This window comes from Vipera berus (genome assembly GCF_964194415.1).
Source record: "Vipera berus genome assembly, chromosome: 3".
NCBI lineage: Eukaryota > Metazoa > Chordata > Lepidosauria > Squamata > Viperidae > Vipera > Vipera berus.
In genome coordinates, this window is record NC_138204.1 from 95,766,742 (window position 1) to 95,782,292 (window position 15,551).

At 34.2% G+C, this 15,551-nt stretch overlaps 1 protein-coding gene across 1 annotated transcript in view; it reads left to right on the plus strand.

Moving 5' to 3' along the window:
• DENND1B (DENN domain containing 1B) overlaps positions 1-15,551 on the plus strand; it is a 219,192-nt gene that overhangs the window by 133,849 nt on the left and 69,792 nt on the right. Inside the window, exons 10-12 of the mRNA XM_081323441.1 lie at positions 1,320-1,420; positions 9,887-9,932; positions 11,141-11,242. Of these exons, the coding sequence (XP_081179567.1) occupies positions 1,320-1,420; positions 9,887-9,932; positions 11,141-11,242 (249 nt within the window). The remainder of the gene's footprint in view (positions 1-1,319; positions 1,421-9,886; positions 9,933-11,140; positions 11,243-15,551) is intronic.

A 15,551-nucleotide genomic window follows, 5' to 3' on the forward strand; every position in this document is an offset into this window, starting at 1 on the left:
GTACTTTAAGGAATGATGTTGATAGTATAAACTGTTACTATGTGAAGAAGAATAAACTCACAAATCCATTTGAGGTGTCCCTTGATAAGGCCAGAGCTATTATCTAGTGCAGAAATCCTGGGGGGATTCACAATCCTAGGAATTTTTATTAGTATGGTAAGATCCTAGCAAATCCAGACTTGTTTGTTTGTTTTGTATTCATTTAGTTTGAATCACTTGGCACTGTGCTATGAGACAAAAACTGAAACTGCTTTATGATAAAAATGGAAGCTGCTCTCTAGTAGACTAGTATACATAAAATAATTGGACTGCTTGATTTTTTTAATAACAAGAAGAAACCTTTCACCTGCCACATAATTTCTTGCTGCCAAATCAGTTACCTGTATGTAGGAGGGGAAAAGAAGCATTTGTGTTAACAGATTCCATGCAGTGGAAAATGCCTCATGTACTTTTCATTTCTTTTACATATCTTTCAGAACACAACTTTAACAATAACAGTAATATTACCTTGTAGTGAGACTTTTGGCAAATTCTTGTCTAGATGGATTACTGACCTAGTTCAAGATAGTTGGTTGAAAGAAAATCCTGGAATGTACATGTGCAAAACAATTCTTCATGTTTAACTCTGTGTGAGATAAGTTACTAGGAAGAATGTAACTGTCTTTTATTACTGTATTTTATTTGCATTTCCAATACTGCAACATGGAGAGAAAGGCTTTGAGTTGGCTTTTTTCTGCTTAAATCTGTTATAGCTATTTGTAATGTTCATACAATACCGGCTGTATTTCTGAAAATCAATAAGCATTTTGGAAACTTTTCTTTTGGAGCTAATCTTGTTCCAATCTCCCATATTTTCTATCTCTATCTCACTCTTTATGTGTGTAAAACTGAAGTTTATAAACTTATCAAACAAAATGATATACAAAACCCCAAAGTTCTGCTATGAATCTAATCCCTTAGCATGAAAGATTTTTTAGTACAATTTACTTTCTTTCTTTCTGAGGGACAACATTCTTCATATGAATCAATATATAAAGAAACATTTGTAGATTGAATTGGCTTCCTTTACAGTAGAAAGTATTTCACATCTCTTTATGAGACTATGATTATTAGTGATATTTCATTATGTGGCTGACAGAATACAACTTTTCTGTTGTACATGGAAATTCAGTGTACAACACTGAATTCAAAATTCAATCTGAATATTGTATATACATAATTTTTGGTTTTTATTGTTCCTGACAGGATTAATTCAATATTTTATTTTGTTTCTCTTTTATATAATGTTACTCTTTTTCTGTGTCTGCTTTGAATTCTAGTTAACTGCTTGTGTTCATGGGTCAGCTGCATTGCTATATCCAATGTACTGGCAGCATATATACATCCCGGTGCTCCCACCACATCTCCTGGATTATTGCTGGTAAGAGGCTAAATATGTATTATTCATCTCTCTAATAATTAAACAAGACAATATGTTGTTGCCTTTTAATTAAATAAATAGGATCATTTGAACATTAAATCCAGTTGTAGTAGTACAGACTCTAACTAAAAACATGCCACATTTGGCACTGCTTTATACAGATAAAAATATCTGAAACTGTACTTCTGCAGGACTAAGGTATGAAACATGACTTATATGACTTACACGGCTTATTTTTACAATACTAGGTTTTAAAAGTTGGTGAATTACAGAGATGAGACATAATCCAAAATTTATTTATTTATTTATTTATTATATTTTTATACCGCCCTTCTCCCGAAGGACTCAGGGCAGTGTACAGGGCAATAAATACAAAACAGAATACAAAAGTTAAAAAACGATTAAATATAATGCCCAAATTTAAAATTTAAAACAATAATTTAGTATTATCTTTCTATTTTATATGTTCCAAATGGATGTAGAGATACCAATATGGCTCAGAATGTTTCTCTGTTGAGAGGAAGTAATTAAAAGGTCCTGTACAGACTAATTGAATGCTATTACATTTCATAATTACTAATATTATTATTAAATTTATTTGCCACCTGCCTCGCCATGAGGCTACTCTAGGCAGTTTACAACAATAAAAAAGAAGAAATAAAAGGAAACTTTAAACAAAGTGAAAACAAATTAAAAAACCAAAAAGAAAACAAAGAAAATACATCAATATGACTGGTAAAAAAAGAGGGATGAATGGGGAGCAGACAGTAGGAGGAGAAGCGGATCTAGGAGCCACCTCCAGAGTAGAACTCCCCCATTGCTAATCATTACTAATTTAACATTGCTAATCATTACTAATACAGATATTTTGTGTGTGCTACATATGGTATTTCACAGCTTCTTTCATATCTTTTAATATGTTACCATGCAAGTACAAAATAGATCTATAATTTAAATAGCTCAAATGCTTCCAAGATTCTACAACAGGTTCATGACCATAGTTTATCTAAATTTCTTATAAGTTAATATAATTGTCCCAATCAAGAAAGCAATGATTTAACAGGCTTAAAAATAATTGAAATCAAAGGGCAGAGAGAGAACTTCAAAATAACATAGCTGAAAGAAGGAGCATTCCCCTTCCAGGATGAAATAATTTCATTCTTTGCTATATCCAATCTACTGACAGCATATAAATATTCTGGTGCAAAAGTATACACAGTAAAATTTTAAGGTTTCAGAAAAGCTGAAATGTTTTCTGACAGAACCAGTGTCCAATCACATAGCATTATTTTATAATGAGGAGAAATTAGTGATGCTCAGACCAGAGAAAATTTTATGTAAATACTGAGTAGATGTGTCTAACTTTCAGGGCCAGAAAAAGAATGACCAAAAGTCTGTTGACTTGAAAATATTTGTGGCCTTGTGGAAAAGCCTAGAATTTAAACCCTAGATTTATAGACAGCTTGATTTCTCTTGTTTATCTGGAGTAAAGCAACTTATCAAGTTGTGTCATGTGTTGAAGGTTCTGCTTCGTTGCTGACTGGAGAATTAAGATTTATTTTGGTACCAAAAGTACCAAAACATCTGAAAGATTTTGGATTTGCTTAATTGTTAAACAAGAAAAAACAATACTAATAACTTCTTGGTATAGTTTCTTACCTATAACACTATGTGTTTCACAATGAAGCATCTGTTTTAAGAATTCTATTAATATTCTTAAAAGATTACAGAATTCTACTTAAAGCTACATAATGATTCATTATGAAATTCTCCCTGTTTTTATTGTAGAACATTTTTCACAATAAAAACCATAATAATTTTCTAGTTCATACTTTATGTAAGATAACCAGTTATTTTAGGAAAATGATGGACTGGATTAATATATATATTTCATAAGTTGATAAGTGATTGCCAGAAGAAGAACATGCATGTGTCTTAATTGTCATTATTTTTTCTCTTTTTAAGTGTCTGACATGTTCTTTAATTATATAAATTACTAATCAGAAACAGTTTATGCCAAGCTTTTCCCAGTATTACTTTTCTATAAAATATGAAGAAAAAACTGATTCATGTCAAGCATTGTTTTTAAATAAAAAACTGCATTTTGATTTTAATGCAAGATAATATGTCATTGTACTTTGGACATACTTCAAATAGTACCCAGTGGTTTTGAATAAATGCTGTGTTGCTAAAAGTATATGCACATTCAAGAGAGTTAATGGAATAATATAACTTAAAATTTTAATTACAGTTGAATGAAAAAAGCTCACCAAATTAATATATCAACACAACTACTTCAAAAGTCTATAATGGCAGACAATATGTATCAACAATGCATTGTTGTAAATGGGATATAGATTTGTACTTCAGTGTTAAATGTTAGTTCTGGAACATAGGCCAGAAAATTCAGATTTCCTGAGAACCTAATCGATTTGAAATACTGTGTACATTACCAAGAAGTACATCCTTAATGCAAAGCTGTTAATACAAGTCATAGTGACAATCCTATTGATATGATCCTCAAATATATTGATAATAAAGTAAAACCGGACTGTATAGATTAATGTTCCAATTTCTGAGTAGCATCCCCAACAGCAATATATTTGGTACTCATCATTTAGTAAACATTCCCTGAGATAGCCATTTTACATGAAGCAATTTTTGTTGAAGTAGTACCAAACATAGGAATCTAATTTTACAGTATTTAAACTGCCCATAAATTGACTTATCAAGGCAGGACACTGGATGGTTATAGCAAAGGTTATATAAATAACTAATACCAATTTGTTTTACTTCATATAAAATATTTATTGGTTTAAGAACTGTATTTAATTGTAGTGTTTGCTTTGAAAACAGAAGAGTTCTAATAAGAGTTCAGCCATAGGCAAAAAGAAAGATGTGATTTTGGGGAGCAGGGCTAATTTTTCTCTGCCACTCCCTTCTCTATGACTTGTGGATTTGGAAGAGTCTTCAACTACCTTCCTCAGCCTCTTAGAAGGCTACAATTAAAAGGACTGATGTTTGGAAATCACATTTCCATTCTTGGGTGGGACAATTTCACGAATGCAGTTTGGCTCAGTGGGTTTCAGAAAAGAACTTCTGGCATCGTTTCTATTGTAAATTGGTATGCTTCCCAAGAACCTAAAAATCTTATTATTCTTACATTAGTTTGCTGTCAGTGTATATAACTACTCCTAACATTTGTAATAATTGTAAAGCAGTACAAAATACAGAATCATTTGTATATCTTTTGTCTGTTCTTTGTCATACATTATATATTGCTACTTCAGTTCATACATGTATGAAAAAGGAGGCTGATTTATCTAGAAAAAATTATCATAGCTAGGAACCTCCAGTCCAAATTCACAACTGTAATCATAAGTCTACAACTTTTTATATTATCCTCAATTTTACACTGGAGTCACAATTCAAAACCATAGAGCTGACTAATATATAAGCTGTAAACTGCAAAACTGGTTCTGTACTTAATGGCAAACTGTTGTCATTGGGAAGCTGAACTATCTTTGTTATTGTTTGGTTTGTTTGAAGGCAGGTGTCATGGTTCTGATAGATTAGGCATGTCAAACTGCCGGCCCACGGGCCGTATGCATCACAACGAAACCAGCCCCCCCCATTGCTGGCAATGGGGAAAAAGTCATGATATGTTTCATGACATGTGATGTTGCGAGTTTGACATGCCTGCGATAAATGAAACCCATCAAAATAACTTCAAGGCAAGAATTCTTCCTTAAAGAATGTTTTATTCAGGAAACAAAGTATCAGCATAACATAGTTGAACCCAAAACTAAATCCCCTTGCCCCGATACAAAGTAACAAATTGCAATTCCCACCCCCAATAAGCAGTCATAAATCACGTTCTCCAATTAGCCTGAAACACGGGCTTTCTTCGTCCTTGAGTTGTCATAGAGTAGCATTATTATTATTATGGCTAGCTGAGCTCAAGCATTCATCCCAAACCCTCTTCTGCACCTGATTTCTAAAAAGAAGAAAAAGCATGTTAAAAGCAAAGTGGAAGTGGCTGCAGTTTTCATCAGTTGTCAGAGCGGGAACATCCAATGTTTACAGCTTTGACACCAGGGATGGCAATGTTGTGTTATACAAAAGCTGATGTGGATTAAGATTCTGGAAGCATTTATTTAGGGTGAATTGATTTTTTATGGAAAAAACTCAATGCTTTTTATTGATTGGGATTGTGGGATTTTGTTTGTTTGTTTGTTTGTTTGTGAGAGTGAAATCTGGAAGTATAATTTCCAAAGCTCTGAGGGCCACAAAAATAAGGGGGTTCAAATGTAAGTGCTTTATGGGCTGGTCATTGTGTTCAGAATAAAATCTCTAATTTTAACTTCGTAGTTCCAATTCACAAGGTGGGAACTATCATTAGATGGGGAAAATACTATTGATACAGCCTCCTCAATGTGTTTGGTATCATTTTGAATAATAGAATATGTAGCATAATATCACTCTGGTGGTCATAAGATTACATTTAGGTTGTATATATCTCTGTTTCATTTATTATAAAAATGTGTATTAGAGAAGTATGAAGGAAAGTTTTATTGTCATATTTATAATAATAATTGACAACAACAACAACTTTATTGATTAGCCCTTGGGCCATATCAAAGTACAAAGTTCCAGCAACAAACCGTCACCAAAACTAGATAAAAGCAATCTGAAATGGAATTTGATAAAATACAATTTAAAATGGAATTAAAATACAATTTAGGTTAAAATAGTAATAAAATGCAAATTTAAGATATAGATAAAATATGGAAACATTATATTTCGGAGTCGCCCTTACAATCTACCCCAATCAGTCCCACATATGCAGATCTTAACTGGATCATTTTGTTCAAATACTGTGCTACGTTGGATGTTATTTTCAAGTTCTGGCCGGACATAAGGTAAGTTATTTTGATATGGGGATCCCAATGGGTCATTCGTTTGGTATATAGACCAAGATACCTGTCTCTCACCCTCTTATACAAACAACAGTCAAATAGGATGTGAGCCAGGTCCTCTACCTCTGCTGCTCCGCAAATGCAGAGACGCTCATTGTACGGTATAGTTATAATAATAATAATAAAGTTGGAAGGGACCTTGGAGGTCATCTAGTCCAACCCCCTGCTCAGGCAGAAAACCTTATACCATTTCAGGCAAATGGCTGTCCAGTCTCTTCTTAAAAACCTCCAGTGTTGGAGCATTCACCACTTCTGGAGGCAGGTTGTTCCACTGGTTAATTGTTCTGTCAGGAAGTTTCTCCTTAGTTCTAGGTTGCTTCTCTCCTTGACTAGTTTTCATCCGTTGCTTCTTGTCCTGCTTTCAGGTGCTTTGGAGAAAGCTTTATAGCAATTAGCTATAAGCAATTAGCTGGTGATGACCTACAAAGCCCTAAATGACATGGGTCCAGATTATTTACGGGAGCACCTTCTGCCGGCGTCAACTTCCCATCGTCCTGTGTGCTCCCACAGAGAGGGCCTCCTCAGGGTGCCGTCGGTCAGTGAGTGCCGGCTGGAGGCCCCCAGGGTGAGAGCATTCTCTGTGGGCGCGCCTGCCCTCTGGAATCAGCTCCCTGTTGAGCTCCGGATGGCTCCCAACCTTCGCTCTTTTTGCCGTGACCTGAAAACCTGGTTATTCGAGCTTGCCGGCCTGGACTGAGGGATTGGGATTTTAAATTTTAGAATTTGATTTACTTGGTTTGGGGCTAAATTTAATTTAATTTATTTTTAACTTTGTATGCCATGTTTTAACTGCCCTGTTCACTGCCCCAAGTCCTTTGGGAGAAGGGCGGTATATCAATCTAAATAAATAAATAAATAAATAAATAAATAAATAAATAAATAAATAAATAAATAAATAAATAAATAAATAAATAAATAAATAATAAGTAAGTAAGTAAGTAAGTAAGTAAGTAAGTAAGTAAGTTAGTCTGGCTTTATCTGCTTTAACCAAGAACCCCATGCTGGTTTGTGATACTATATCATTGTTTCTCAGGTGAATTTGATGTTAGGTCATCTGTGCCTATGATGCATGTCATGAATGAGGGACATAAATTGGTCCCAATACACATTCCCTATGTTGCAAATCATTCATTCCCTTGTTGAGTCCCTCTTATGACCCTTGTATTTTGCTGGCCACGTGCATCTGAGCAGAAAAGACTATGCGTTGACAGCTAATCAATACCATCAAAATGGGCACCTCTTTGGTAAAATTCAGGGCAAGCTTTATGATATACGATTTTTTTAAAAAAACCAACAACCAGACAAACATTTTAAGAATATCCTGGGAATGCTTTCAACTTATTTCAGATCATTTTCTTTGACTATCATATATTGTGCATAAATATGGGTATGCTAATAATAATAATAATAATAATAATAATAATAATAATAATAATAATAATAATAATAATAATAATAATAATTTTCCACAAGGGGAAAATGTTTTAAGGGCTATTGAATTTTTTTTATTATATACTGTAATTAAAAGAAAAAAACCACAAAGTTTAAGTATACATAGTTATTGTGGCTATTGGCTGAATTACCTGAGTATTTAGCACTGGCTGCATTTCCATCTCATTGCGGAAATAATGAATAAATAGAACTAAACAGAGAAATAGAACCAAATTTGACAAAACTTTGGCCAAAATGTTAGAAACTGAAAGAAAGCTGAAACTGAAAGTGATATAATGCTGTATTTTTCTAAAAACCACAACATGTACAAGTAAACGAATACTATGTACTAAATCTACAAATATACTGTTGTTATATTTTTTAAATCACAGTTGCATTTTTAGTCAATCTTACTCATTTAATATACATCAAGACTTCATCTTTTTCCCTGCTGTGTATTGATCGTCTAATCCTTTCCTTTCCTTTCCTTTCCTTTCCTTTCCTTTCCTTTCCTTTCCTTTCCTTTCCTTTCCTTTCCTTTCCTTTCCTTTCCTTTCCTTTCCTTTCCTTTCCTTTCCTTTCCTTTCCTTCCCTTCCCTTCCCTTCCCTTCCCTTCCCTTCCCTTCCCTTCCCTTCCCTTCCCTTCCTAAGAGAACATTTTTTTGCTTTGCATAAGGGTATATAGTAGTAGAAGACATAATTCTTACACAATAGAATTCCTGAATAAGATTTTCATGGTCACTTTGCACTTTGCTATTTCAATGTAATCCACTGCTGTTCAAGAATATATTATTCGTATAGTAGAGCAATTTAGGTAAAATAAATAAAAACCCAACATTTTGAGTTTGAAGATACAGATTACATACAGCTAGATTTCAATACAATTTCACTGTATGATCATAATAATATAAAGTTATACATGGGAACAGTAATGGACAATTGTAGATCAAAACTGTTTAACAGTTCATTGTAACATTCTATATTTCTCACTTACTGCTTTCATGTGTTTGTTTTTGCCCCTTCCCCTGTAACAACTGCTCAGGTTTGGGGAGGGTCACATTACAAAAATGCCAGATTATTTTAGGCTTCTTATATGTAGTAGTAGATATAAAATAATAGAAGCTTTATATCTTTTAGGAAGATCATGTGAAGGCCTTTCATTTTTCCCATTTTGCTAGGTAGCCCAAACTGACCAATTTATTACAGTTTTACAGGAACTGAAGTCACTTCTGATGAGTTCAAAGTATTCATGGTAGCTTTAAAACAGCTGGGGACCTTGATATTTAAAGGACAGCCTGTGTTGTATCACCTGCCTAAATATTAAATATAAAAATTTGATGAGAGGGGTTTTCCTCCACCTTCCCTTTATTGGAAGAAATGCAAATGTGAGACAAGAGTTTTCTGTTTGGCTTATGAAACTCTCTTCTCTCAAAACCCTGGCTGAGAGGCATGCATTTGTTTTCTTTTAATATCACATGGAGACCTGACGATTTATCCAAGTCGGTTGGTAGTTTAGCATTTTGTTCCTTTATTTATCTGTTTTATCTATCTAATAAGTGCTTTCATATTGATTTGTTTGTGGGTTTTATCTCCACCCTGAGATTTCTTCATCCAGTGCAATTAGCAACATTTTATTAAGCAAATAATTAAATTGCCTAGATGTAGGAGGTAGAAAATAGTAATTAGTAGATGGGGATGATCCAGTTGGTGTCCTCTGAATATATACTGAGACTCAACTGAGAGATGGATCAGTGACCATATAAAATTGCATGCATAAGAAAAAAATATTGGGAGAAGACTGCAGTTTCCATTTGGTAAAGTTAACACTTTGAAGAAGTGAGAGCTGTTGAAGGTTTGCAACAGCTCTGCAAGATAGTCTTGTGTTATTCCTTACTTTATAGCTGTAATGATAGCTAGGGTTTGAACCAGAATTTTCCAGCTTACAGGTTTTTGGGTGTTTTAATATTTAGAGCTGGCAAATATGCTTACTCGCATAAAATGGCAGTTCTACATCTTTCCAGTATATGATATATTTCTTTTTTTCCTTTAATTTCAGTGCACCAATGCCTTATTTAATTGGAGTTCACTTCAGTTTAATGGAGGTAAGTAATTTTCTCTTTCTCCATGGCTATATGTTAAAATGTGTAAGCTTTTTAAAAGCCTAACTGGATCTCTTGTACTATTCCTGAAAAGGCTTAAATATTTTTTAAAAATGAAACTTAGGGGTAATTGGAAGGATAGGAGGGGAAAAAAGCAAGTTTGTTAACCTTAGATTCCTTTGTTTTATATGAGATTCTCTATAGTTGAGAAACAGAATGGGAGAACTTCTCATCTTCATTAGCTACAGTGGAGGAGAATAGTTCCTTTCATGTGAGCCCTTGAAGCAGTCCTAAATATATCAGCATCAAAATGGAATGCTGACCATTCTCCCAAGCTATTCTGGCAATGTGCCATTTAATGATATCTAGACTTCTGTGTGGAAGGGAATAAAGTTATGGAGTAGGGAGGAACCAGGCAGGATCACGTGCTTGCTTCCAATATGCCTGCAATTATTTGAGAAGTTCAGTGCATGAGAACTAGTAAAGGAAAAAAAATGGCCCAAAACTATTATAAGGAAGTAACCTTATAATGGGCCATTTCATCCAGCATAGACGTTGCTCAAAACTGGCACTAGAAAGATTTCTGTACTGATTTGCTTGATTTAGGATCATACGGGTTAAGTTTAAAAGAGTGAACAATTCTAGAAAGCCTGTTCAATAGTATCATGGTATCAGTGGGGACATGCATACTGTATATATTAAACATACACAATCATGTGAGAATATAATATGTCATCTATTTCTTACTGTTATTTAAGTCGGTAAGCCTATGTCAGTCTATCCTTGCATTGGTCAAAAAAAAAAGGTTCTAAGGAGTTCCCTGCTGAACCAGATCAAATGTCCACTTGTTCTAGCATCTTATTTCTCACAGTGGCTAGGCAAATAGTGGATAAATGTTTTATACAGTGACAGAAGTCTCTTGAACAAGGAGATCCTATTCAGGCAGTGACAAATAGTCTTGATGGGTATTGTTTCTAGTACTCTAAATTTAATTAATTATGGTAACGATGCATTATGTAAAGAAATTTCTTGATACACAATGCTGCCATAGAAATATTGGCTTATTTCTTTGTGACATAGATTGCTTCATCCCTAGTTTGTTTGCTTGTTCGTTTACCATTTAGATTTGTATGTTGAGAATATAATAACTTTTTAATGAAAATCAGAAAGAGAAGCCTCAAATGCTTACATGGATATTTTTCCTTATTCAGAGAGTCAAAAGTAAATCACTGGAGGATGTGGTGATGCTAAATGTTGACACAAATACATTGGAAACACCATTTAATGACCTGAGCAATCTACCAAGTGAAGTGGTAAGTCTACTGTAGTTGGTTTTATCCTCTTTGTTTGAATTACTTATTTTTCCTTGCTAAGTTAAAAAAAAAGAGTACCTTCCCCCAACAAACAAGTTATCAGCTATAGATTTCCCATTTAATGGTGTCTTGTTGTGTTTGTTTGTTTACTTGCTTTTGACAATTGAGGAAATGTTGAGTGGAACGTCATATTTCTTATTGTGAAGGAAAAGGGGAGATCATAATTATAAAGCTTGCTGCATTCATTAAGCATAGCAGCTTTAAACGCAAGAGTCTCTTCATCTCATCTTAATCATTATATTACAAAGTAGGCATTTCTGTCTGCCTAGTGGCATATATTGCAAGGGGAAAAAAGGAAGTTTTTGAAGGCAAAAAGAAGAAGGGGGCCAATTATCGGCTTCTGGTTCCTGCCACCTGCCAGCACTTCTCCTTTTAATTAATGATCTGATGACATTGGTCAATATAATAAGAAATGCTTGTAGAGTGGGGTCAGAAAATGCATACTTTGATCTCCTTCAACTCTCTGAAACATTTATTTGTTTTGTTTAAATTATTTCAGTTTTATTTTAATCTCTTCTATCCTGCTGAGGATGGCATGAATTGAAAACTCTACTCTGTTTGTCATTTGCTTTGGCAGAGCAGTGATGCCATACTTATAATTCTATTTGTAAATTAAACTGCAAACCCTGTTTGTCATAAAAGACATTGGATCATTTGAAAGTGACGAAAACTGTCTTTTGTCTGTAAAGACAGATAAATTAAGTGGCAGTTACACTTGGACTTTGATCTCATGAAGTTTTTTCCCCCCTTTTTGGATGCTTATAATAGGATGTATTCTACAGTTCATGTTAAATAGACACCCCAAAAATAGCATTTTACTTTCTTTTGGTCTTCTGCAACATGGTTCTGAAAAATCACGTTTTCCCTACCACATTTTGTTCCTTTTTAATACAGAATTCAGTAGAAGTTGATGATAACAGATGGTTCAAAGTGAGAATGAAACAATACTACATTATTCCTCAAATGAAATACACACACACACACACACACACAGACACAGACACACACACCCAAATACATGTGCATTCATATGTTCTTATATAGACCACTCGACAATTAGACAGCAACTTTATTTCTGGTTATAGTAATTTTAATATATAAGTTGTTTCATCATATGAGGATATTTATTCTTATACGTTAATTAAAACATAGCAAAAACAATAAATATTCAGATTAATGTTTCACTACTTTGCTTTTGAAAAGGAACTAACAAACGTGGGTAATAGCTGATTGCATGATTCATTTTTAAAACTATTTTAAACACATTAACATCTAGAAGTTAATATCAGAATAAATTTAAATCTCAAAATATGTGATTATTGATGGAAATATATATTTTGATCTTGCACTAAGAAGAAATAATCATTTAGGTATATCCCATATAAATTCATAGTGCTTTAGTTGGGTAGTTTCAAAGCACACAGAGTTCTTGAGTATCAAAGACATTTCTCTATTTTTATGTACCCAGTGTATGAAGAGGGTCACGTTCCCCCCCATAAATCTATTAAAGATGATCTAAGGCACCTGCATTTCTATTTTGGATTCTTCTGTCCTGTTTTTTTTTTAAGACAATATGATTCGACAGATTTCCTAAATATATTTAGTAGAAAATATATTTTAATATGTTTACTAAGGAAAATTGGACTGAATAGAATGTCAATTCAAAGATTTCCACATATTTTTATCTACAAACAAGTTTGTATATTAATTTGGGTACAGAATATTATGCATGAAAAGAAAACATCACTGAATTGAGATAAATTGTTAGTGAAAACATGCTGATCTGTTTAGCAATTAACTCTATAGGAAATCCTACAAAAGTCTTATATTAGCATTTGTCTTTTATGGAACAGGCAGTGGGCCTTTGAACAAAAATGAATGTTCCATGTGAAATATTATCATAAAACAATATAATATTTGTATACTGTAAAAAGTTTTATTTTTCCCTTCTGGTAATACATACTATGGTTTATTTGTTTTACCAGTTGTTTAACTATCCTGATTGCTTCCATTCTAAATGAGCCTTTTTGTAGATCTCAGTTGTTAATTAAAACCACATATAAGCATAGTCTGAAAATGGGATGCTTATCCTCGCTACAATTTTGTCAGTTTATAGACCAAGAAAAGTCAATACTGCATTCTAAGCACAGTACATACTTGGCAACAATTTTGATGGTGGTTTTAATAATATTAAACAATAAGAAGTAGGACTGAGAAAGGATATCAAATAAAAATACTTATGTTGTTAGTCTATAATGCATGAAAATATGTAAATACATGCATATAAAATAAAGTTCCTTTACCTATGTACATTGCATCTAATGTCTTATATCTGTTGTATATAATCTACTGTGCTTTATTTATTTATATATATTTCACATTTCTGAATTGCCCATTTCCCTCAAAGATATTAAAATGCTTAATATATTAAATATAGATTTTATATATTAAAGTGTTAAAAGAGATAGAATAGTGTATTACTGGGGACACCTGAAAAAAATGAACATATAAATAAAGCTTTACATTTATTTTAGGAATCAAAAAATAAATTCAGAATTGTTCCCAAATTCCTGAATGCCTTTTCTGGGTCAGCTTTGTATAATTTGAAAGACTTAAATTATTATTTTATACTTATTCCTATTGTTATAGTATTTACAAGTCCAGAACTTGTAAAATTGTGATATAGTGCTGTTTCATGTTACAACTTCTCATTTATTGAGAATGCTTTTTAAAAAAAATGCAGAAAAAGTATTTGAAATCTGAAAAACATTATTCTTTGGCATTAATATAATCAGTGGCTTAATATAATTACCTAAAACTTAACAGGACTTTTCAGCTAATTCACCAAAACATTTAACTTAACAGGCTTTATGACTTTCTATACATGGAAAATATATTAGTTTGTTAGATTGACTAGGGGTCTTAATTATTCAAATATCAATGGTCACACTTGTCCTGAATTAGCTCTCTGTTTTATTTCATGTGGACCCTTCATGTGCTTCATTTTGTAGTGTGTGATAATCTTCATGGCTTCATTCTGATAGTTGCACATAATAGTTTAGATTTATTGACAATAATAAAGGTAAAGGTAAAGGTTCCCCTGCACATGCGTGCTAGTCGTTTCCGACTCTAGGGGCCGGTGCTCATTTCCGTTTCAAAGCTGAAGAGCCAGTGTTTGTCTGAGGACATCTCCGTGGTCGTGTGGCCGGGGTTGGGGCTATTCTAAGCTCCGAATGGGAGGCTCAATGCGTCTCTTAGCCTGTTTAAGTTCTCTCAGTTCCATCATGTACTATGGGTAGCATCGGGAACTCTGACTGTGGAGAGGCCGCTCAGAGGCAATTTGATCAAAAACTGTTGCCACTTTGCTATTTCATGTAGTCACAAGACTTCAGTCAGTCCAAGTAGCTGGTTTTCTGGAATAACCCCAAGCTGTCTCTCGAACCCAGTTGGGTCTATTAGTTGCCTGGGGTGGACTGGTCGAAAAGGCCTGTTCTCCCTGCAGAAGGGTCTGGCATCCAAGAACTTGAGGCTCACCAATGAGTGATCTGTCCATGGCAGGAGAGAAATCAAAATTCCCCCTTCCCTAAATCTGACAGAAAAAAACAGGATGCATTATCACTGCTATGAATTGGGTCCTGGATAATTTGGCCAGCCCTACAGTTGCCACGGTGGCCATAAACTCCTGAGCTATTTCTGACCTCATACATAGGGATGGCAGGTTGAAATTCCCTAGCACCATAAGTCCAGGAACTCCACTGCTAGCCCAGCCACAAAATTGAGCTCAGGCAGAGAGGTTGCTACAAAGTAGGGAGGCTGTATAATAGCAACAGCCCTATCTGACGTCTCCATGCCCAACTTAAACAGTGTCTCACATCTGGCAATCTCTGGACCAAGGCACCTGGAAACCTCCCAAGTATCCCAGACAATCATCCTGTGGTCTCACCTGATGCCAAAATGGAAACTGGCTGAGCAGATCTCAGTGAGAGGAACCCAGCTCTCTTGTCCCAGTCATGGCTCCGTTATGCATGCTTGATCAGCATTTTCCTCAACAATTAAGTTGTGGTCATGGTGGCTTTATTACAGACTGAACTAGCATTCAGCAGCAGCAGAAGTCAGCTTGGAGGCTTGAAAGCTTGCCATTTGGGGCTGGGATTGAGTCTGAGAGACTGGAATGTGCCATAGGAGCAAGATATCTGGGGCTTGGTTACTGTAGCTGCCACTGCTTCCTCTGTATGTCTTTGCAGATGGT